This window comes from Hylobates moloch, unplaced genomic scaffold, assembly GCF_009828535.3.
Source record: "Hylobates moloch isolate HMO894 unplaced genomic scaffold, HMol_V3 SCAFFOLD_3, whole genome shotgun sequence".
Taxonomy (NCBI): Eukaryota; Metazoa; Chordata; class Mammalia; order Primates; family Hylobatidae; genus Hylobates; species Hylobates moloch.
The window spans coordinates 144,299,565-144,324,349 of record NW_026652278.1 but is presented as its reverse complement, the minus strand read 5'-3'; the positions used below and the strand labels follow the sequence as shown (position 1 = coordinate 144,324,349).

At 42.8% G+C, this 24,785-nt stretch overlaps 1 protein-coding gene across 3 annotated transcripts in view; it reads right to left on the bottom strand.

Moving 5' to 3' along the window:
• Positions 1–14,371, bottom strand: part of TRIM2 (tripartite motif containing 2) — a 131,960-nt gene extending 117,589 nt beyond the window's left edge. For all 3 annotated transcript variants that reach the window (XM_032148399.2, XM_032148392.2, XM_032148396.2), the window contains exon 1: positions 14,254–14,371. In XM_032148399.2, coding sequence (XP_032004290.1) covers positions 14,254–14,283 — 30 coding nt within the window. In that variant the 5' untranslated portion in view covers positions 14,284–14,371. The remainder of the gene's footprint in view (positions 1–14,253) is intronic.
• Between the last annotated feature and the right edge of the window lie 10,414 nt (positions 14,372–24,785).

Here is a 24,785-nt window from a genome sequence, read left to right as displayed (position 1 = left end):
CCAGCACTTTGGGATACCAAGGTAGGAGGATCACTTGAGCTCAAGAATTGGAGGCCACCCTGGGCAACATAGAGAGACCCTGTCTCTACAAAAAGAATAAAATAATTAGCTGAGTGTGGTGGTGCATGCCTGTAGTCCCTGCTACTCAGGAGGCTGAGGTGGGTAGATTGCTTGAGCCCAGGAGCCAAAGGCTGCAGTGAGCTGTGATTGCACCACTGCACTCCAGCGTGGGTGACACAGCAAGACAAAAAACAGAAATCATTTACAGATCCACTGCCTACAGATAAATCCATTGCCAGATATACAATATGCTTAATAAATATTTGCAAATGAATAAGTGAATAAATTACATTACCATTTATAGTCTCTATTTTTTCTTGTGCACAACTGCTTTCTACAAAGGTTGTACCAATTTACATTCTTATTAGCAATGCATGAAATTAAGATACACATATTCACCAGCAGTGTTATTTTTAAATATTTGTGAATGATAGGAAGAAAATAATAACTTCCTTCTGAAATTTAGATTTATGGGATCATTGGTGATGTTGAACATTTTACATATGATCATTAACCATTACTATTTCCTTTAAATTGCCTATTCATGATCTTTGTACATTTTTCTTTGGAGAACTTAGAGAAAATCTGAAATTTTCTCAATCTTGGTTCCCCTGTGGCTATGACTGTGTGAGCATCCTGCCATGGTAAGTGTGATTTACTTTTTAAAAATACATTCTTGGCCGGGCGCGGTGGCTCACGCTTGTAATCCCAGCACTTTGGGAGGCCGAGGCGGGCGGATCACGAGGTCAGGAGATCGAGATCACGGTGAAACCCCGTCTCTACTAAAAATACAAAAAAAAATTAGCCGGGCGTGGTGGCGGGCGCCTGTAGTCCCAGCTACTCGGAGAGGCTGAGGCAGGAGAATGGCGTGAACCCGGAAGGCGGAGCTTGCAGTGAGCCGAGATCGCACCACTGCACTCCAGCCTGGGCGAAAGAGTGAGACTCCGTCTCAAAAAAAAAAAAAAAAAAAAAAATACATTCTTATTCTTATTCTCTGTCTCTCCCTGCTCTCCAACATAGCCTCTAAACACAGCCAACTGCTTCATCTGGTGATCAATCAAAGAAATCATGATTTGTTGCAACACTGGAAGGACATCTTGGTGGTGTGAGAATTACTGAGAGGCAGTACGTTCAGATTGTCAAGCATCACTGAGTCACCATGACTCTCTTTTTCAAGTGCTGGTTTTAGAACTTAACTGCCTCCTATGCTGTAAAATTAAACTTCACAGCAATTCTTGCACTGACTCCCTCAGTTTCAACTGACCTGCACTTTCTTGCCTTTGAAGTGTCTGTTCCTGCTGAGTCTGGGGTGGCCTTTCCTTCATCTTCCCCTGTCCAAATCTTGCCCGTTTCTGATGAAGTTCAACTGGTACCCATGGATGAGAATGACCTCTTCCTCTGAATCCCATATACTTTGTATTTCAGTGACAGCACTTCCAGCCTCCTGGGTACTTGGGTTATCTGTACATGCACCTCATTTCCTTATTACCCTGTATACTCCTTGGGGAGTTTATGTCTTCTTTATGTCTAGGGTCCCATAATTCAATTAGCAGAAACCCCAAAACATTTTACAAATTAAAAAATAAAATCATGTCATTTAACAGAAACATGAGCAGAAAAAAAGAGCCACTTTGAAAGGAAAAAGCAAAGCTTAATTTTCAGTTGTATTGACTGTGCTTATGGTAAGATGTTGGGGAGAAATAAAAGTTCATCTAAACAAAGTTCATCTAAATCAAAGAACTCACAGAATCTCATTGCTATGGCCTGAATGTGTGCCCCCAACTTCATATGTTGAAACTTAACTGCCAGTGTGATAGTATTAAGAGATTGGTGCCTTTAGGAAGTGTTTAGATCATGAGGGCTCCCCTTTCACGAATGGATTAATGCCTTTATAAAAGGACTTGAGGGAACTAGCAAGCCCTTTTGTCCTTCCATCCCCTTCGCAATGTAAAGACGCTCACGGCACTACCTTGGAATCAGAGAACAGCCCTCAGCAGACACCAAACCTCCTGATGCCTTGATCTTGAACTTTCCAGCCTCCAGAACTGAAAATAAATTTCTATTGTCTATGAATTCGCCAGCCTCAGGCATTTTGTTATAGTAGCACAAATTGGACTTGGACATTCACCTTGAGAACTTCTGGGGATAGAAACTAAGGGAAGAATTGAGAAACATGCCTCCTTTTGTCTTGTTAAAAGAATGTGCAAGTTGCCCTCTTACTCTGCAGCCCTTTAAACCCTCTGCAGGAGAGGAACAGAATATCATGAAAGTTGCAACTGGAGTCCAGGGACTAAGAAAGTGAACTGGGACAAACAATTAATTTTAGATTGAACATAGAGTCAGCACAAGAAAGTAAGTACTAAAATAATATTTAAAAATAGCTGGGAAATTGACAAGGAAATTGCTACTGGCTTCCATTAGAGTAAGAGCATACTTTCTTGTAATATTTTCTTGAAATGATGATACATTGATCTTCTTTGACTAATCCATTAGCATAGAAAGATGTTTCTTAGTCTCCAGGGAGGCTTACTCAATAGAGGCTTCAGGTCACATTACAGAACCATACACTGCTTCAAATCAAATATTAAGAAAGAGCACACGAAACAGCCAAGACAGAAAGAGAACAGCTCTCTTTGGAGTCTTGGTGATTTTTCTCAATTGCTTGCCAAAAATCCCACTCATCATAAATCTGCTTATTTTTAATACGTGTCAGGCTTTTGAAGTTTCCAGCTAAAAACCTCACTTGCATAAAACAAGAACAAAAAAAATAAAAACAGGCAAAAAAGTTTTTTGAACCGTATTGCTTGGGACTATTGTGACTGTATGTCTGTTTAATTCTCAAATTACAGATGAAAAAACAAATAAAAGGAACCATGAAAGGGTTTCTTTTGAAATCTTCTATCCAAAGTCTGAAAAAAATATGAAAATTGATTTATTTTCTTATTCTTTATATTAATCATAGATTTCAATGCCTGTTTTTAATTTCCAAAAGGCTATATTCCACATGGAAGGGTTTTAAGAAACCTTTTTTCTTGCAAACCCCCATACGTTGAAATTTTTAATAAATATAATTTAAAAACAGAGAAGTGCACAAATCCTAAGGCAACAGCTCAATGAAATATCACAAAGGGATCATAACAGGGTAAAAACACCATCCAGAACAAGAACTGGGATATTTCCAACACTCCAGATGCACCCCTCCCTAATGTAGTTTTGAGATATATTTTTTTATAGAAATATTATAAATGGCAGCAAGTGCCCAGATCAGCCCACAAAAACCAGAGAATGTACTTGGACTCTAGCAAAACGGCACCACATCAACATGAATGTTTCCATGGGGAAATGCATTTTCAGCTCTGAACAGTGATCCCAGCGGCCATGTCCCAGACTCATGATCCTTGAACCCCAAGGGTTTCCAATGTAGGGATTCTTGGTGGGTGGGCCTATGTGGAGGAGAGGCGGAGCTATGTCTAATCTCAGTAATCAGTTCCCAGTCTACATCAGCTTCAGGGTCTAAACAAGAGAAAGTGGCACTTTAGCCAGGCATATGCCAGGTATACTGACTTAGAAAAAAGATGCCAATTAGGGGTTCTAGTGAGGCACTGAAGTGTATGTTTGAGTTAGTGTCATTTGCAAGTTGCATCTGCCTGTATAGTGGACATTCAAGAGAATCAAGAAATGTACATTTAGGTAACCAGTGTGGGTGAAGAATGCTAAGTGAGGCTAGTATGTAATTGTTACTTCTGTTGCAATGACTGATCGTTGTAGATTTTCTCTGTAACACCTGATTCGAATTAAAAGCAAGCATTCTAATGTTAATAGCTTAACATTGAAAAAAGAACTTATTACAGCTATTTTATTGTGTTTTCTAGTAGTTTCCAAAATTCTCAGAAAATAAAAATCACCTAGTATGCTTGTCAAAACACAGATTTAAGGCTCCAACCCAGACCTCCTAAATCAGAACTTACCTAGGGGAGGCCTGATTATTTATGATGATCTAGCTAACAAAACCTCTTGGTATTTCTTATCTTCAGGAAAGTACAAGAAACACTGGCTTGGTCTAACAAATATGAGAGAGACATGTGTTCGGTCAAAAGTGCAATATAAACCTTAGTTGCTGTTGTTGTTATTCAGAATGATGAAAATGATGTGGAATGCTGAGAGGCTGCTTTGGACCAAAGTTTTCCTTAGGGTAAACAGTTCTGGTTCCAAATTTTCTTTATTGTTTCTTTTGTTCCAAGATTCTGAGTTACAAAAAGCAATTTTACAGATACCTGTTACTGTCTTCAGCGCATTAGATAGTTCCTCTTAAATAAAACTTATATTTTAAAATGGACAGAAAAGAGTTTGACCCTCTTAACCTCTTAAATCCAAGCTCTCCTCAACATTATGCAGGTTATTGGAGGCTATGCTGGTCAGGTTTTACTGCCCAGGGACTTAGAGGGGCATCTCCATTTATCAGTGGATTATCTAACTTTTAGAGTCCTAGATTAATTACACAGTGCTCGTGGAAATGCAAATGAGCATGATCAACCGGTGTTATTGAAAAGCACTTTTGTAAGATGTATCAAAAATCTTTTAAATGTTTATATCTTATGCTCTAGTAATTTCACTTTAAAAATCTTTCTTGAGGCACTGTCAGAGGTGTGGTCACAGATATTGTCTAGACACTATCATAAGAGTACCAGCTCTGGGTTTCAATGCCAGCCCATCCACCATCCACTTTTTTTTTTCTTTTTTCCTCACCATGTCTTATGGTGCTAAGCTGCCACTTTCTAATTGTGCAATCTGGAACAAAATATGTAGCCAACTGTCCTGTGCCTCGTTTCCCTCTTCTGTTAAATGGTAATAATAGTAGGTTTGTTACAAAGATTAAATTAGTTAAATAGTAATAATAGTAGGATTCACCAGGCACGGTGGTTCACACCTGTAATCCCAGCACTTTGGGAGGCCGAGGCGGTGGATCACCTGAGGTCAGGAGTTCGAGACCAGCCTGGCTAACATGGTGAAACCCGTCTCTACTAAAAATACAAAAATCAGCCAGGCACGGTGGCATGCACCTGTAATCCCAGCTACTTGGGAGGCTGAGGCAGGAGAATTGCTGAACTCGGGAGGCAGAGGTTGCAGTGAGACAAAATCGTGCCACTGCACTCCAGCCTGGGCGACAGAGCGAGACTCTGTCTCAAAAAAATAAATAAATAAATAAATAAATAAATAAATAAATAGTAGGATTGTTACAAAGATTAAATTAATTAAGATGCATAAAGAACTTGAAACAGAGCCCATCACATTGTTAGCAATTCAACAAATGTTAACTATTATTATAAGCTATTATTGCAAAAACATTCATTGCTGTATTATTTGTGATAGAAAAAAATTGAAACAAGTTAAATGAACACAAATAGAAGCATGAAGACATATTTTTGCACATTCATACAAAAGAATATAATGTACCCTGGAGGCGTCACATAATGGTTAAAAACAGCATCTGGAACCTGAATGCTGGCCTGCCCCTGACCAGCTGTGTGGCTTGGGACAATTTTCTCAACAATCTGAGCCTCAGTTTCCTCACCTGAAAATGGAGAAGAACAATAATAGCGGGCTGACTGGCTCAAACACATAAAGCACTTAGAACAGTTCCTGGCACACAGTCATTGCTTCATCAGTTAGTCTCTCCACTTACAGTTAAGTTGGTAGCCTGGCAGACCAGTGATATCTCATGCACACAAAGCTTCCCAGGCAGTGGCTGTGAAAGTACATGCCCTGGTAGGAGATGAACTGAACAAAGCCTAAATTTCCCTTTGTATGAATAGACAAAATGACTGATGCAAGTCCAGGCCTGGAGGCTACGTGCACAACCACCATGTGAAGGAACTGGAAAGAGTTGTTTCATTGGCAGTATCAGAACAGACTGCTTTGATTAAGAGAAAAAAGAAAAGGGAATAAGAAGACAGGCCCCCAAACAAAACCACCCACCAAAGCCACAAACAAGATTTGGCAAGAGAAAGGAGCTGAAAAGGCTTTCCTAAATCTCCAGTCTGCATCCACCTCTTTTCTTTTTCTTTCTTTCTTTTTCTTTTTTTCCTAGAGACAGGGTCTCGCTTGGTTGCCCAGGCTGGAATGCAGTGGTGCGATCACAGCTCACTGCCTTGAACTGTCAGGCTCAAGCAATTCTCTCTCCTCAGCGTCCTGAATAGCTGGGACCACAGCATACACCCCCACAAGTGCAGTTTTCTTACATGGAAATATTGCATAATGGTGAAGTCTGGGCTTTTAGTGTACTCATCATCTGAGTAATGTACATTATACCCAATAGGCAATATTTCATCCTTTATCCCCTTCCATCTTCCCACCTTTTGGAGCCTCCAATGCCTATTATTCTACTCTCTTTGTCCACATATACCCACTGTGTACCTCCCACTTATAACTGAGAACATGCAGTTTTTGACTTTCTGTTTCTGACTCATTTCACTTAGGATAATGGCCTCCAGGTTCATCCCTGCTGCTGCCAAAGGCATGATTTCATTCTTTGTATGGCTGAGTAGTATTCCATGGTGTATATGTACCACACTTTAATCATCATCTGTTGACAGACACTTAGCTTGATGACTTTGCTAGAGGACAGCTTTATTTCTCATAAAGGGTTGAAGCCTGCAGAGAGGCCATTCGGACAGGCTGGGAAGTGTAGCCTACCGCCAGAAGCTAGAAGCAGGCACTTCCTCCTCACTCTGAGTTTTCGAAAGACTAAGGGAAAGAGAATAGAGAAGGGATATTTCCATCTGCTGGGGGAAAAGATGTGCAATAACAAACAATCTTGGGAGACAGCCTTCTCACAGATTTAGAAAAGTACATTTAAATTTTGATGAACCTTTTCAAGTATTAAAGTTTGAGTTACAAGCACAAGAGTGGATAAAACAAATCCAAGCAGAGATTCAAATTGTCATATAAGAATTTGTAGGCTGGGTGCGGTGGTTCACGCCTGTAATCCAGCACTTTGGGAGGCCCAGGTGGGCAGATTATTTGGGCCCAGCAGTTCAGAGACTAGCCCAGGCAACGTGGTAAAATCCCATATCTACAAAAAAAAAAAAAAAAAAAAAAAATTAGCCAGGCATGGTGGTGCATGCCTGTAGTCCCAGGTATTTGGGAGGCTAAGGTGGGAGAATCACCTGTCTGGGAGGTGAAGGCTGCAGTGAGCCATGATTGCACCACTGCACTCCAGCCTGGGCAACAGTGTGCAACCCTGTCTCAAAAAAAAAAAAAAAAGAAAGAAAAAGAAAAAAGCAAGCAGGCAAGCCAAAACAAATGAACAAATGAACAAGGATCTGCTCCCATGTTGCCCCACCTTGCTCCTAAAGGTTGGATGTGGTTTCTCTTATCAAGGAGCAGGTTTGCAACCAGCCTTGGAAGCCTGGAAGGTATTGAGATGTTTCTCTGACCCAGTAACCCCAATTCCTAGAAAGGACAGGGATCAGCAGTCACTACACTCTTCTTCCACCCAGCCCTGTCCAGAGCTGACCTCAGGTTACCTCACTGGCAGCAGCTCCCCCCTTCCCCAAGGACCCTGCCCCCAAAACCACACCTGGAAGCTTGAGACACCACCAGGTCGGTGTGCAGATGGCTGCTATGGATTCCTGGTGAGCATGGCTTGTGAGAAAAAAAGGCAGCCTCATATTGGAAGCCTGTGTTTCCTGAATGCCCCTGGACAGTGATGAGGAGGAGTGGGCAGGCTGCCATTGCCCCATCCCCTGTCTCCTCCCAGCCCTCCAGTGACAGCTCAGACAATGGTGCCCTGCATGTCTAGGTTTACTGCATGTGTTGAGTGTGGGAAGAGAACTGCTTTTTTCAGATCTTGTCACTATCTTTCCTTGTCACAGTTCCAACACGACTTCTGGGGCTTCTAGGGTCACTGCTGCCTTATAGGGGTCTTTTCATTTTCTTTTTGTAACGGCCAGCATTAATTAATATTTATGCTGTGCCTCCAGTATGTCCAGAACACACAGAGTGTCCAGGAAACACAAGAGCTAGTCTCACTGAAGGTGTATTTAAAGGGGCCACATTCCTAAGAAATCACTGATTGCTGTTGTTTCATTAAAAATGCTCTCAAGAAAATAGAATCATCCAGTGAAAAGCACAAATCAAGAATCAAATATTTTGAGAGCTCTAATTCTTTCCTTTTGGTCCCCAGTGGAATAACCTGCATGTCAGTGGGCTATTAAAAGGATTTGGCTCCATTTGGCATTCCTGGAAATGCAATTATTGCCCAGTTGCCTGTAAAACATTTGGGGACCAATGGAAAAAGATGGCGTTGCAGATTTCACAGGACTTTTGCTGTGAAAGAGACTCCTCAGCAACATTTTGCTTGATGTCCCTACATTTAAAATTAAGTTACCCAGGCCAGGCACAGTGGCTTATTCCTGAAATACCATTACTTTGGAAGGTCAAGGCAGGCAGATCACCTGAGGTCAGGAGTTTGAGACCGGCCTGGCCAACGTGGCACAACCCTGTCTCTACTAAAAATACAAAAATTAGCCAAGCGTGGTGGTGGGGGTCTGTAATCCCAGCTACTCAGGAGGCTGATGCAGAAGACTCTCTTGAACCTGGGAGGTGGAAGTTGCAGTGAGCCGAGATCTCGCCACTGCTCTCCAGCCTGGGAGACAGTGAGACTCCATCTCAAAAAATAAAAATAAAAATAAATAAAAAAAATTAAATCACCCAATGTGGCAACTAGGAGTATCTTGGAAAACTATATGGATTTGAAAGTATCTTGAAAAGCACAAATGCTCTTTATGGTGCATGATTCTGAGGTCAGGTTACAGCTTCAAAGTTCAGTTGAAACTCTATTTTATTCCTCTGCAAAGAGTGAGAGAAGTCATATGGAGGAAAAAAATCCATCCTTGGAAGGTCTCTGGTGGGATATACTTAGCTACTTACCATATCAAAGAACACACATGGAAAAGTGCCAGACCAGGTTTAGAGTGAGGTTTTGAGGGTACTACAGATTTAAATGTATTCCTCCCACACACTAAGGAAAAGATCTCATTTTTCAAGTTGGTAACGTTTGTGAAGTCAGACGCTGACCCTTTGTCTCCCGTGGTTTCTAGAGTCAATAGTTTGAGGAATTTCATTGAAGTTCTATTTGTATAACAGTTGCAAAATGTGAAGTGTACCATTCCCTCATTTCCAACTTGTTAAGTACCGTACTTGAAGGCACAGGTGGACAGTGGACAAATACACCTGGTAGTTAAAGACCTATATACCAGGAAATGCTCCCTTAAAAAGCTGAGCAGGACTGGAGGTATAATAAGGGATCTTGTTCCCAGCAGGTGCCTTGAGGTGAGACTATGCATATCTAAACAACTCCCAGGGCCACTCTAGGGAGTGCAATTCCAGTTGAGTTTTCTGATTCATCTTTCATCTTTTATGGGGGTGGGTCCCTTGAACACATTGGAGTGATAAAACAGCATGCTAATAAGTGTGGGAGGTGGTGGGAGTGTCCTTTGTTTGAAAACTTAAGTAGATATAAAAATTCTCAAATGCAAGGGATTATGAATGTAAACCACATTGGTGTTCCATTACTCTAGTTAGGGAGGCTTTGGGTACACCAAGGTCACCAGGCTCCCTGCTCCTTACATGCCTTCAGGGGCCTGTCCACCATTTTTCCTGATTCCATTGTGTTAGATCTTTGGCTGCTGGACCTCAGTTTTCCCAGGGTTTTTCATAAAATGGGCCTGGTGAAGAAATGACTCCAGTCTTGTCAAATCTTAGGAAGAAGGAATTGATGCTGAATCTTCTAAACGAACACATTTCTTTGTGTGTGTGGATATGGTTCTCAGTATCCACCCACTGCTCCAGATGTGCTCCCAGCTCCAGACCTTGCCTTGCAGGCTCACACTTTTATAATGCATGGAAATCGTAAATGTTCTCTGCTTGGAATCCTCTGGATCACCATCTAGAAACTTCCATCGGGATGGATACGGTGTTCCATCTGGGAGGGAAAAGGAACGACCCCATGCCAAGCACTATGGAGGGCAGTCTACATGTTCTAGCTTTCCATTCTTATCATAGCCTGATAAGGCAGACAATATCGTTCCCATTTTCAGGTGAGGAAAACAAGAACTGGAGAGGGTGAGTGACTTGCCCAAGGTCACTAGCAGTCAACCAGCCGACCTGGGACTCGAGTTCAGCTCCGTTTGACCTATGTTCTGGTCTTGACACATCTACGGCATATTATATTTTCCATACAATTTACTATGAAAATTTTAGATAAACACAAATTTTACATAAATGAGTTTTAGATTTATTTATTAAATAATAAAATTATTTATTATAATTTTAGATAAAGATAAATTTATCTAAAATTGTGTAATTTCTTTGTGTAAGAAATTACACAAATTTCTTCTTGTGTAAAGTAACCAACTTGAATGTATCATTACCTCCTGTGAAAATAAAAGTGTACTTTCCTTTTGAGACAAGGTCTTAACCAGGTTGGAGTGCACTGGCACAATCATAGCTCACTGCAGCTTCTACCTCCCAGACTCAAGTGATCCTACTGCCTCAGCCTCCTGAGTAGCTGAGACCACAGGTGTGTACCACCATGCCCGGCTAATTTTTTATTTTTATTTTTTAGAGACAAAGTCTCACTATGTTGCCCAGGCTGGTCTTGAACTTCTGGCCTCAAGCGATCCCTCCACCTTGGCCTCCCAAAGTGCTGGCATTACAGGTGTGTACCACTGCACCTAGCCAGAAGTGAACGTTTCAAACCACACACAAGACCCATCTATTATTCCTGGATGAGCCTTCAACATGGATAAGCATGATCAGCAAGGAGCTTAAGGGTGATTTCAAACCACGTTTAACTTACGGCTCGTGAGTTCCTCCAGGGAGATTTCCGTCAGATCTAAAGTCTTAGATAGAAGCTAGAACGGACTTTGAAGATCACACCTCAGGACAGATAGAAAACCGTGACCCTGAGGGACTCCCTTTTCCAGAGCCACCTGCTGGCCAGTCCCGGATGGAGACCAGAACGCTGATGTCCAGCCCGCCCTTCTTTCCACTGCACTGCATTATCTTAGCATTTCCTTTCTCCAATGTCACCAGTAAATCAGAGAGACATTTGGTAAACTTAGACGGTATTTAGGACTGTCGTTACATGCTGGTAGCAGTCATAATAAAATAATTAATATTCACTGAATATTTGCTGTGCACTGAGTGCTGTATAAGGAACTTTGATGCATGACCACATTTAAACCTCACAATCATCCAGTGAAATAGATTGTCATCCCCATTATTTGGCTGAAGGAATACAGACTTAGGGAGATTCGGTAATTTGCCCAATAACATACAAGTAAAACAACGAAAGTGAGGCTCGACTCCAGGTTTGTCTGAATCAAAGCTCTTGCTCTTAACCCCTTGTTTTTAAACCTGTGTTCTTTGGCTTCTGCCTCTGTGTGTCGTCCGTCCCCCATCGGCCACAGCACTGCATAGGCCTACCAGTGTGGCTGGGCCCTCCTGGGATTTAGCGAATTTTACAGATAAGGGAACTGGGGCACAGAGAGGTTAGGGAACTTGCACAGAGTTACACAGTGAGTAAGTGACCTGAAGTGTGAATCATGAGGAAGGTGTGATACCGTGATTTATAATAAGAAATATATATTTGGTTTTGTCTCTGCTTCCTGGCACATAGTTCTTAAAATCCTTGCAATTGGCTGGGCATGGGAGCATGCACCTGTAATCCCAGCACTTTGGTAGGCTGAGGCGGGAGGATTGGGAGGATCGGTTGAGCCCAAGGGGTCGAGGCTGCAGTGAGCCCTGATTGTGCCACTGCACTCCAGCCTGGGTGACAGAGCAAGACCCTGTCTCAAATTTAAAAAAGAAAGAGAAAGAAAAACCCTTGGAATGTACAAAGTGATAAAGAGCCTTTCTGTATGCTAATGAGATCATTGACGACTGAGGGCTCCCGGATTGCCTCTGGAGGGGGCTGGTTGCCAGGGGAACCAAGCAAGTGATTAGAGAGTTGGAACTTTCAGCCCCTTTCTCCCTACTCCACCCATACACACCCCCTGACCCTGTTTCCAGGGAGCAAAGAGGGGCAGGAGGTTGACTCAGTCACCGATGGCCAGTGGTTTGATCACTCATGCCTTTGTAATGAGGCCTCCATAAAAACCCGAAGGAGCGGGTCTGGAGGGCTTCTGGATAGCTGAACACATGGAGACGCTGGGAGAGTGGCGCCCGGAGAGGGCATGAAAGCTCCAAGACCCTCCCTAGCCATCTCTTCACCTGGCTGTATGTAGTCATTCATCTGTATCCTTTCTAATACCCTTTATAATAAACGGGTAAATGGAATTAAGTGTCTCCCTGAGTTCTGTGAGCTATGCTAACAAAAGAGTGACCCCAAGAAGTCAATCTCTGACTTACAGCACAAAGTTAGACAAAGTTATACAGCTTGTAATCTACCTGAGGAAGGATCGTGAGAACTTCTCATGGACAGCCAGCTGGTCAGAAGCACAAGTGACAACCTTCAGCCTGCAACTGGCCTCTGAGGTCGAGGCAGCCTGGTAGGACTGAGCCCTTAAACCTCAGGGTCTGCACTCACTGCAGTTAGTGTCAGAATTGAGTTAAACTGTGGGAAACCTAAGTTAGGTGGGAAGGTGAGAATGCATTGACCTGACCAAACGGGATTTGTGAGGCCTGCGGTGGGCTTGGAGGGCGAATGATGCACACCTGTCCTTTCCCTTTGGCGCCTCCACCCCACCTGGGAGAGTCAAAAGTTCACTGGCAGAGTCAGAAGTTCCGTTCCTTGTCAGGACCTCCTCGTGGGGCGACTCATCCCTCTCCAGGGCTCTAGGACCCCTCTGGGAGATCTTGGCCTCACTTAGAGACCACCTGTTTACATACAATGGGTTCAAGCATTCATGTTGCTTGGGGTCAAATTCATTTGAAAAATACCCTTTGTATTCTGACTTAATACCTCCAGGATCCACAAAAATCATGGTGGCTTTAAACAAGGTGTAGCTAGATAATAGATACAAGTTGTGGGAATTTGGAGAGGTGGGGAGACTTTCAAAGCGTTAAATGTATTTAAGTCCCATGGTTCACCTTTAGCTTTATCTAAAAATTAAACCTCACTTTTTCATTTTATCAGGCTCCTGTCGATAACAAACACAAACTGCAAGTTCACTGACTCCACACCACGGGGCTCACCAGAAACTTATCTGATCAAAGCTGCCATAGGTGATTCTTTGTTCAGCAGGAGGAGGAGGAGGAGGAGGAGGAGGACTTTCTAAAGCAATTCCCAGGACTCGAGATGTTGTAGCCCCCTCCCCACCTTGCAGGTCATAATGACAGCACAACCCTTTCCTTGCCCTTTGCGCACCCCGTGAGCTACAACAGGTGCCTCGCTGAGCACCGAATGGGCCAGCCAAGAAGATAAAGCAGGCACCAAAGACCGGTGCCTGAGTGGTTTTCCACCCTCACCCATTCACACTCTGGAAACCAGCAAGCACCCCGAGGTGTGGCTGGCTGAGCCCACGTCAGGCTTCACCGCTGACTCACATGGCGTCCCCAGGCTCTGCTGACTTCTCACCTGGGTAGTCAAGGACAAACGCTCTATTCACCTGGGGCTATTCCTTCATTCCACAGCCCCACGGCAGAGGGACATAGTACCCTTTGAGCACTTTTACGCGGCAGTAAAACTTTACAGTCTCCTGCCTGCTCTAAACTGTTCCCACATTTCTGAATAGGCCTATTTATAACATGCAAGACTACTACAGTTTGTCCTTTGAAAATACTAGCAGATATTAGGTCCTTTCAAACGGAGTCGACTGAGTTACATCGGCTAGCAGCTGGCTTACAGAAACCCCAGAGAGGCACAGCTAAGCTCCTGACTGTGACTAGCTATGTTAGGAAATAAAACAGCATTTGAGTCTCACAACATTACTGGAACATTCATGTTGCTTTGGTGTCAAATCCAGCTGTGTCTCTCCCGCGATTTTTTGCTTCCTTACTCCCTTCCTGCCTGGATTAACAGCTCACTGTGAGCTTTGTCAGCAAATCCCAGTCTTTTCCTTCCATCTTCAGCTGGCAAAAAATTAAAACCAGGAAAAAGTAGCAACTCAATCACAACTTGTTTCTCCTAGCCCCGGATTAACCAGCTGGCCCAGAAAAAGAATTATCACACATTGAAAAGCGTCCTACCTGCGTTCCATAACGGCCACTCCTGTGCATCAAAGACCAGAGCCAGCCTCCTCCAATCTGGGGACTCAGCTCCCCGCAGCCCGCAGACAATTGGGCCCATTATAGTCATCAAGCTGCCGAGTTAAAGGGTGGCCCTTACTAAAATATAAACAGCTAGTCAGCACAAGCCAAAGGGGCGGGGCTGCGGTATCAGGGGACAATGAGAGCCAATGATCAGCCTCTTTGGGCTCTGTTTGCTTAAGATATTGTGTTTCATTCCGAAGTAGGGGAGACGGGAGTGAGAAACACTGAAGAGTAAGGGCCGAGTTCTCATCTTTACAGCCCCCAGCAGGAAAAGCGTCCAAGTTGAAAAGTTTAAATCACTGCCCACAGAAGACCAATTTCAGGAAAGTGTTTGTAGACTGCACACATAATAATATGTATTTTTAAAGCCACAGACATTTATGTTGCATTAGCTATCTGTTGTCTTCCGGGGTTAATAAATGTGGTATTCATGAGGTCAACGGGAGTTTTTCAACCAAAGAACAAAGGCCAAGAAAGTTAGTTTGATGACATGCTTATTTTATTGAATATACTATCTGATCAGGAGCACTCACCTCATCTACAGAGCAAACGCTTGTTTGATTGGCACATCTTTATTTTTTATATTTATTTATTTATTTATTGAGATGGAGTCTCGCTCTGTTGCCCAGGCTGGAGTGCAGTGGCACAATCTCGGCTCACTGCAACCTCAGCCTCCCGGGTTCAAGTGATTCTCCTGCCTCAGCCTCCTGAGCAGCTGGAATTACAGGAATGCACCACCACGCCTGGTGAATTTTTGTATTTTTAGTAGAGACGGGGTTTCGCCATGTTGGCCAGGCTGGTCTTGAACTCCTGGGCTCAAGTGATCTGCCCGCCTTGGCCTCCCAAAGTGCTGGGATTACAGGAGTGTGCCACTGCACCTGGCCTACTATTTTTTTTTTTTTTTTTTTTTTGAGACAGAGTCTTGCTGCGTTGACCAGGCTGGAGTGCAGTGGTGTGATCTCAGCTCACTGCAAGATTGGTACATCTTTAGAACCCAGAGATATGGACTTATTGTATGCCCAAGTCAGCAAAATGGCTCACATTTGATGTGTCTATGTTATTCTTCGTGTGTGTGTGTGTGTGTGTGTGTGTGTGTGTGTGTAGAGATGGGGGTCTCACTATATCACCCAAGGTGGAGTGCAGTGGCTATTCACAGGCACAATCATTGTGCACTGTAGCCTCAAACTCCTGGGCTCAGGTCATCCTCCTGCCTTAGCCTCCCTGGTAGCTGGGATTACAGGCTTGCACCTGTAATCATGCCAGACCAAAAGCATTTAATTTGATCAAACATATCAGAAGTTCAGTATATTTGGAAGAAGGCAGGAGAGCCGTGGCTTCTTTCTGTCCCCCAAACTTAACTAAATTCCACTCTTTTTTTTTTTTTTTTGAGACGGAGTCTCGCTCTGTCGCCAGGCTTGAGTGCAGTGGCACAATCTCAGCTCACTGCAACCTCCACCTCCCAGGTTCAAGTGATTCTTGTGCCTCAGCCTCCTGAGTAGCTGGGACTACAGACGCGCACCACCACGCCCAGCTAATTTTTGTATTTTTAGTAGCAACGAGGTTTCACCATGTTGGCCAGGCTGGTCTCAATCTCTTGACCTTGTGATCTGCCCGCCTCAGCCTCCCAAAGTGCTGGGATTACAGGCATGAGCCACCACGCCCGGCCTTAAATTCCACTTTTAAAGCTACTACACCAGCTTAACATTCCAATACCCTTTGACAATAACCAAGAACCAGAAAGTAAACTGTAGGGCTTTTATTTGTTACATAATTTTTTTTTTCTTTTTTTTGAGACGGAGTCTCGCTCTGTCGCCCAGGCTAGAGTGCAGTGGCGTGATCTCGGCTCACTGCAAGCTCTGCCTCCCGGGTTCATGCCATTCTGCCTCAGCCTCCTGAGTAGCTGGGACTACAGGCACATGCCGCCACGCCCGGCTAATTTTTTGTGATTTTTTTTTTTTTTTAGTAGAGATGGGTTTCAGCCAGGATGGTCTCTATCTCCTGACCTCGTGATCTGCCCGCCTTGGCCTCCCGAAGTGCTGGGATTACAGGCGTGAGCCACCACACCCGGCCTCCTTATATAATTTCTAAATAATACACTGAAGTAAAAATAAGAGCTGTTTGGTTGATTGTGTGGCATTGCATAAATTATAGGCATACAAACTGTGAAAAGTACAGTCATTACATTGGGAATAGTTCATCATTTATAAAGTGATATAGTAGTTATCAAAATGAACACAGTAATTGTCAAAATGAATTATCAGAGAAAAATGTTGAAATGTATTTATTTTCCACAAACTTTTTCTCAAGCCCTTCTGATGCGATTATAAAAATAATAATCCCCAAATGCTATCCTTTCTAATCTATGTTAGTTTGAAAATGTGTATGATTCTGCCACTGGTGTTTAATTTGTATTAAAGTAAAATTCCTCCAGAACTTTTTCTAAGTGATATATGAGGCTCCTTCTGGCCCCTGTATCCTTCTAATTATTCCAAAAGAGCTGTTACATCCATACTTTCACAGTTTTGACTTTAAGGTACAGGTTACCTTCTCGAAAGAATCTAGTTTTCTCCTAAGGTGTGTGAACCCAGAAAATCTGAGACAGCCCTCAATTAACCTAGAAAGTTTATTTTTCCAAGGTTGAGGACACGCCCGTGACACAGCCTTCACAAGTGTTAGGATCCTGTCATTTTAAAAAGCTTCAGGACACCATGAGCAGCCAAAGGAAAAAATTGATAAATTGGACTTCATTACAATTTTAAATTTTTTTCTTTCTTTAGAGACAAAGTCCTACTCTGTCACCCAGGCTGGAGTGCAGTGGCCAGATCATAGCTTCATAGCTCACTGCAGCTTTTACCTCCCGTCCTCAAGCTATCTTCCTGCTTGGGCCTCCCAAAGTGCTCAGAAACCACAGAACAAAGCCACAATTAAGACCTTTTGTGCTTCAAAGGACATTATCAAGAAAGTGAAAAGACAACCTATAGAATGGGAGAAAGTATTTGCAAAGAATAGATCTGATAAGGTTCTAGTATCCAGGATATCGTTTTAAAACTCCTGCAATTCAGCAATAAAAAGACAAACAACCCAACCTAAAGATGGGCAAAGGTCTTAAATAGATATTTCTCCAAGAATAATACATAAATGTCCAACAAACACATGAAAAGATGCTCAACACTAGTCATTAGGGAAGTGCAAATCAAAAACACAACGGGGCTGGGAACGGTGGCTCACGCCTGTAATTCCAGCACTTTGGGAGGCTGAGGTAGGTGGATCATCTGAGGTCAGAAGTTCGAGACCAGCCTGGCCAACATGGCAAAACTCTGTCTCTACTAAAAATACAAAAATTAGCCAGGCATGGTGATGCATGCCTGTAATCCCAGCTACTCGGTAGGTTGAGGAAGGAGAATTGCTTGAACCCAGGAGGTGGAGGTTGCAGTGAGCTGACATCATGACACTGCACTCCAGCCTGGGCAACAGAGAAAGACTATGTCTCAGAAGAAAAAAAAACAAAAAACCAAATGAGTCCAGGCGTGGTGGCTCATACCTGTAATCCCAGGAATTTGGGAGGCTAAGGCAGGAGGATCACTTGAGCCCAGGACTTAAGAGATTAGCCTGGGGAACATGGTGAGACCCAGTCTCTATTAAAAAATAATAACAATAATAAGGAAAAAAAGAAAAAAACCACAAGATGAGGTGCCACTTTATACCTACTAGCATAGCTATATATATATATATATATATATATATATATTTTTTTTTTTTTTTTCTTAATGAAAGAGAAGAAAACAAGTGTTGAGGATGTGGAGAAACGAGAACCCTTGTACATTGCTGGTGGAATGTGAAATGGTTCAGCTGCTGTGGGAAACAGCTCTACAGTTCTTCAAAAAGCTAAACATAGAATTACCATATGACCAAGCAATTCTACTTCTGGATAGATACCCAAAACAATTGAAAATGGGGGCTCAAACAAATACGTGTACATCCCATATTCATAGCAGCACTATTCACAATAGCTAAAGGATGGAAACAGCCCAAATGTCCATCAAAAGATGAATGGATAAACACGTTGTTGTATACATATACAATGGAATATTTTTCAGCCATAAAAAGAAATGAAGTTCTACAACAAAGATGAATCCCTAAAACATTATGCTAAGTGAAAGAAGCCAGACACAAAAGATTGCATATTGTATGATTATGGGCAACATAGGGAGACTCCCTTTTCTAAAACAATTTTAAAAATTAGCTGGCCGGCTGAGTACAGTGGCTCACGCCCGTAATCCCAGCACTTTGGGAGGCCTGTCACTTGAGGTAAGGAGTTCGAGACCAACCTGGCCAACATGGAGAAACCCCGTCTTTACTAAAAATTCAAAAATTTGGTGGGCGTGTAATCCCAGACTCAGGAGGCTGAGGCAGGAGAATCACTTGAACCCAGGAGGCAGAGGTTCATTACAGTGAGCCAAGATCATACCACTGCACTCCAGCCTGGGCGACAGAGTGAGACTCCATCTCAAAAAAAAAAAAAAAAAAAAAAATTAGCTGGCCATGGTGGTGCCTGCCTGCAGTCCCAGCTACTCCAGAGGCTGAGGCAGGAGGATCACTTGAGAACAAGAATTTGAGGCTTCAATGAGCTATGATGGTACCACTACACTTCAGCCTGGGCAACAAAGCAAGACCCTGTCTCTAAAAAAAATAATAAAAATAAAAAATAAATAAATAAAAAGAGGATTTATTAAATGAATTCATCCATTATATTTATGCATCACTCAGCATCTATTAAGCTCCAGGCGCTGTGAGGCAGGTGGGTGCCAGTAGACCTGCTTGCACCCTTTCTATGGAAGGTAAGGAAGAATGCTGTTTTCCAATGCAAATGAAAATAATAATAATAATAATAACTAAGATTTATTAAGAAGCATTTTAAATGTCAAAAAGTGTAAGTGTGGAACAGGCACAGGATGGCAACAAGTCAGAAAGCCACTCTGCAAGCGAACAGATTCATCATAGTATTAATAGATATCATTCCTATCCTCTGTAAACTCTGAGTATATAATGACCTGCAGAGTATGTTTGATATTCTCAGTGAGTTTCCTGCTTCTTTCAGCATATATTTCATTAAAGTCAATCAAGAAAAGAGATATTCACAAGTTTTTATCTGGGAAGGACTACGTTTGAACTCAGTTCATTTTAACATAGGTAAACCCCTTGGAAGGTTGAAACAGGAAATGAACTGAGAACGAGGAGGAAGAGGAGACTTTGAAAACATGGAAAGAAGACTTTACCAGAAATTTCATCAAGAAAACACAACTCTGTAGAGATGAAACTGTCTGACAAAGCTGTTTCACATATCCCCGGGGCCTATTTCTTTCCTGATCATCATATCACTTAGCATTGGCCTATTGCTGTTATTAAAAATAATAAACAAAATGATTACAGAGGCAGATGTGTGTTCTTTTAAAAGATGGAGAGATGACATCACTACTTTCTAAGTTTCAAACCATTAGATTATGCAGTTCAGAAAATTGCTACATGCCCTTTGAGAATGCTCATCATCTAATTAAAATTTTACCCTTGATCCAAAACAGCTACCTCTTAGCCACCAACTCTTGGCAACCTGAAGCCTCAATTACCCATAAGCAGAGCTTCACCAAATGCTTCTAAAGAGCCGAAGCCCAATTAACTGACTTAGCTCAATATCCAGTACTGCACTCATTATCAAGTCCCTGATTTGCCAACATACAAAACACTTTACCAGGGGAAAACATTAAATTGCTTACTGATTTTTTAAAAAATGATATACACATAAAACTATATTCTCATGTCAAGAGACCATATAAATATGGTGAATGGAACTGGGTGAAGTCGCAACAGAGGCCCTTTGGATAATACATAGATGAATGCTGTACTAGTCCGTTTTTATGCTGCTGATAAAGACACACCCGAGACCGGGAAGAAAAGGAAGTTTAATTTCACTTACAGTTCCACATGGCTGGGGAGGTCTCGTAATCATGGTGGAGGGTGAAAGGCATGTCTTACATGGTGGCAGCAAGAGAGAATGAGGGGGAAGCAACAGCAGAAACCCCTGATAAACCCATCAGATCTCGTGAGACTTATTCACTATCATGAGAATAGCATGGTAAAGACCAACCCCCATGATTCAATTACCTCACCCTGGGTCCCTCCCACAACATGTGGGAATTCTGGGAGATACAATTCAAGTTGAGATTTGGGTGGGGTCATAGCCAAACCATATCAAATGCTCAGACCTCCTAAGTCTCAGATGATTCTGGAAATCACAAATCTCTAAGCTTAAACTATGTGTTTTAGAATCCTTCAATTACTTTTTTAAAATAATAAAAAGAATATTGTCTTAGTCTATTTGGGCTGTTGTAACAAAATACCATAAGCTGGGTGGCTTATAAACAACCAGAATTGATGTCTTACAGTTCCGGAGGCTGGAAGTCCAAGATTAAAGTGCTGGCAGATTCCACATTGGTGAGGGCCTGTTTTCTCATTAACAGACAGCTGTCTTTTTGCCGCCCTCACAGGGTAGAAGGGGCAAAAGAGCTCTTGGGTCTCTCATTTATTTATTTATTTATTTTTTGAGACGGAGTTTCGCTCTTGTTGCCCAGGCTAGAGTACAGTGGTGCGATCTTGGCTCACTAGAACCTCTGCCTCCTGGGTTCAAGCAATTCTCCTGCCTCAGCCTCCTGAGTAGCTGGGATTACAGGTGCCCGTCATCACGCCTGACTAACTTTTTGTATTTTTAGTAGAGATGGGGTTTCTCCATGTTGAACAGGCTGGTCTCGAACTCCTGACCTCCCAGGCTGGTCTCGAACTCCTGACCTCCCAGGCTGGTCTCGAACTCCTGACCTCAGGTAATCCACCCACCTCAGCCTCCCAGAGTGCTGGGGTTACAGGTGTGAGCCACTTGGTCTCTTTTATAAGAGCACTAATCCCATTAATGAGGGTTCTGCTTTCATGACCTAATCACCTCCCAAAGGCCCCACCTCCTAAGACCATCACCTGGGGACTAGGATTTCAGTGATGGATTAAGGGAGGACACAAACACTGAGTCCATAGCAGATGCACAGGCAGCATGGCTTGATAAAGAGGGGAGCTAGAGACTTAGCCTTCAGTGACATTGAAGGGCTTTGTAAATAGAAGGAATGAAAGCTGCAATCTTTCTTAGCTTTGATGAGGCTTTTGATTTTGTTTTGCTTAGCTGTTCCTCAGTGAATTGCAAATTATGGATAAAAAATACTCTTAGGTTAGCTCACAACCCATTAAAGAGGTGAAAAGTTCTAAACTCATTCCATTAAACTTACTATATGGAAGCTCCATAATTATTATTCTACGTAATTTCTTCATATTTCTTTGAGAAAGAAAGTGGTGGCAAGGCCTAAAGTCAGTTTTATGTGTAGTCAGGCAGTGAAGAAGATGCTGCTAACTACACATCAACACAGTGTGGACTTCTGTTTTTCCGAACAGGCCAATGGGTTTTTTTATAAGCCTCCTACAGTTGCTTACTCGGTCTCCATATGACCAATGGCCCACACCTGCAAAAGGATGCCTAAAGTTAGGCTGAAGCTGTGGAACGAAGAACAGTAAATTGGCTTCGATGGTGGACCAAGTAATGGCCTGGGAGCCCTTTGCTCATCTCCAACCCATTGAGGTAAACCATGACTAATTTTAACACCACTAAGGTTTTCCGTTTGTTGGGAGAGATCATAAGGGGATTTGCTGAAAACCTAGTTCAGAATTAATCCCAGGACCCACACAAAGACTTTCTCACACCGCTGCCCAAGATCCAAGACTGATGCAACATTTCATCAATAACCCTGATGGAAGAAAATGTACCATTAATTTTGAAGAAGCTACCAGCAGAGCCACCCCTTGGAAAGTGTGAGCAGTACCTAGTAATAATGGTAATGACATGAATACAGCATTTGTTATGTGCTGGGTAGTGTTCTAAAGCATTTACATGTATGGACTCATTTAATCCTCACAACCAACCCCAGGCATAGGAACTCACACTCATTCTGCAGACAAGGAAATGGAAACTTTGTTTACTTTTTTATTTTTATTTTTTTAAGAGACAGGGTCTTGCCCCGTCCCACAGGCTGGAGTACAGTGGTGTGATCACGGCTCACTGCAGCCTTGACCTCCTGGGCTCAAGCAATCCTCCCGCCTCAACTTCCTGAGTAGCTGGAACTACAGGCATGCACCACTGCACCCAGCGTGTGTGTGTGTGTGTGTGTGTGTGTGTGTGTGTGTGTGTGTGTGTTAGGAATGGGGTCTTGCCATGTTACCCAAGCTGGTCTCAAACTCCTGTGCTCAAGCCATCCTTCTGCTCAGCCTCCCGAAGTGCTGGGATTACAGGTGTGAGCCACCCTGCCCCGCCAATGTTCATTAACTTCTCAAAGTTTCAGTTTTCTGGCCAGGCGCAGTGGCTCACGCCTGTAATCCCAGCACTTTAAGAGGCCGAGACAGGCGTATCACTTGAGGCCAGGTGTTCAAGACTAGCCTGGCCTACATGGCAACCCCCCGTCTTTACTAAAAATACAAAAATTAGCCAGGCATAATGGTACACGCCTGTAATCCCCGCTACTTGGGAGATTGAGGCATCAGAATTGCTTGAATCTTGGAGGCAGAGGTTGCAGTGAGCTGAAATTGCCCCACTGCACTCCAGCCTGGGCGACAAAGCAAGAATCCATCTCAAAAAAAAGAAGTTAATGAACATATTCAGCTAGGTAGAAATGGTCAAATACTAGGAGAATAAAATTCTAACAAGATTAGTTCAGAGAATGAAGAACAGACAGAAGAAACAAAATATAGTGGTAGAACTAAGGAGAGTAGCAACAAAAATACCTAGTGGCCCTGTACTGATTTCCTGAGCTGCCATAACATATTACTATGAGCTTAAAACAACACAAATGTAGGGCTCCTGCTGGAGGCTCTGAAGGAGAATCTGCCTCTCTCCCAGCTTTGGTGGCTGCCAGCAATTCTTTCTTTTTCTTTTTTTCTTTTGAGACTGGGTCTCACTTTGTCTCCCAGGCTGTAGCATAGTGGTGCAATCTCAGCTCACTGCAACCTCAACCTCCTATGCTCAGATGATCCCCCCACATCAGCCTCCTGCGTAGCTGGGACTGCCACAGACACATGCCACCACACCCAGCTAATGTTTGTATTTTTTGTAGAGATGGGGTTTTGCCAGTTTTCCCAGGCTGCTCTCCTGGGCTCAAGCGATCCACGTGCCTCAGCCTCCCAAAGTGCTGGGATTACAGGCCTGAGCCACCGCGCCTAGCTGCCAGCAATTCTTAGTGTTCCTTGGCTTGCAGCTGCATCACTCCCATCTCTGTCTCTGTCTTCACATGGCCTTCCCTCTGTGGTGTCTCTCTGTCCTTTTCTATCTCTCATGAGGACAATCACCATTGGATTTAAGGCCCACCCTAATCCAGGATGATTTTTATCTTGAGATCCTTACCTTAATTACAATGACAAAGACGCTTATTCTAAATAAGGTCACATTTTGAGGTTCTACATAGACATATCTTCTGGGGACCAGAATTCAATCCACTTAGAAGCCCCAAGAAGTTGCTCCAGGGCTGGAGGGGTTTCCTCACACAGGCAAGGGAGACAGAAATAAGTGTAATGAATCCCTAAAGGGAAAATAAGCTAAGCAGGAGTTTTTAACCACCACCCCTCATCTCCAACTTAAGAAAAAAACCTAGAAGAAAAATTATTTATCAAATCTTAGGAGAAGATGAGAGTTCCCAACTTAAAAACCTTGGGAAAACAGTGTAAATTTGGATGCATTTTGACACTAGTGAACACCTGTGAAACCATCACCACAATGAAGATAGGAATATATTCATCACCCCAAAAACTTCCTTGGACCCCTTTGTAATCGCTCCCTTCCAGTCCTTCCTGCATCCCCCAGCTCCAACCCCAAGCATCCACTGACCCGTTTTCTGTCATTATCTATTGGTTTGCATTGCCTAAAATTTTATGTAAACGGAATCATACAGATTATACTTTTTGTTTGGTTTCTTTCATTCCACTTAATCATTTTGAGGTTGATCCATGTTGTTGCATCAACCAAAATGATTAAGTGGAATGAAAATGATTTCATTTTGATTAAGTGGAATGAAAGAAACCAAAATGTTGTTCATTCTTTTTATTTCTAAGCAGTGTTTCTTTATATGCACATACCACAGTTGGTTTATCCACTCACTTCTTAAAGAAGTTTTAATCAATGAATATATTTGATAATCTAAGATTAGGGGAGAGATCAGAGAATATGAATGCAAATTTCTGAGAATCTGTGTTTCCTCTCTCTTTCCTTCTTCACTCTTTCCCCACTTCACTCTTAAATTACATATACTTAGGCTTATGCCCACACTTACTTCCCCAACCCTTGTTTTGCGTAAGCCACTGGCTGGATGCTGGCTCCTGAATTCCAGGCCGTAGTG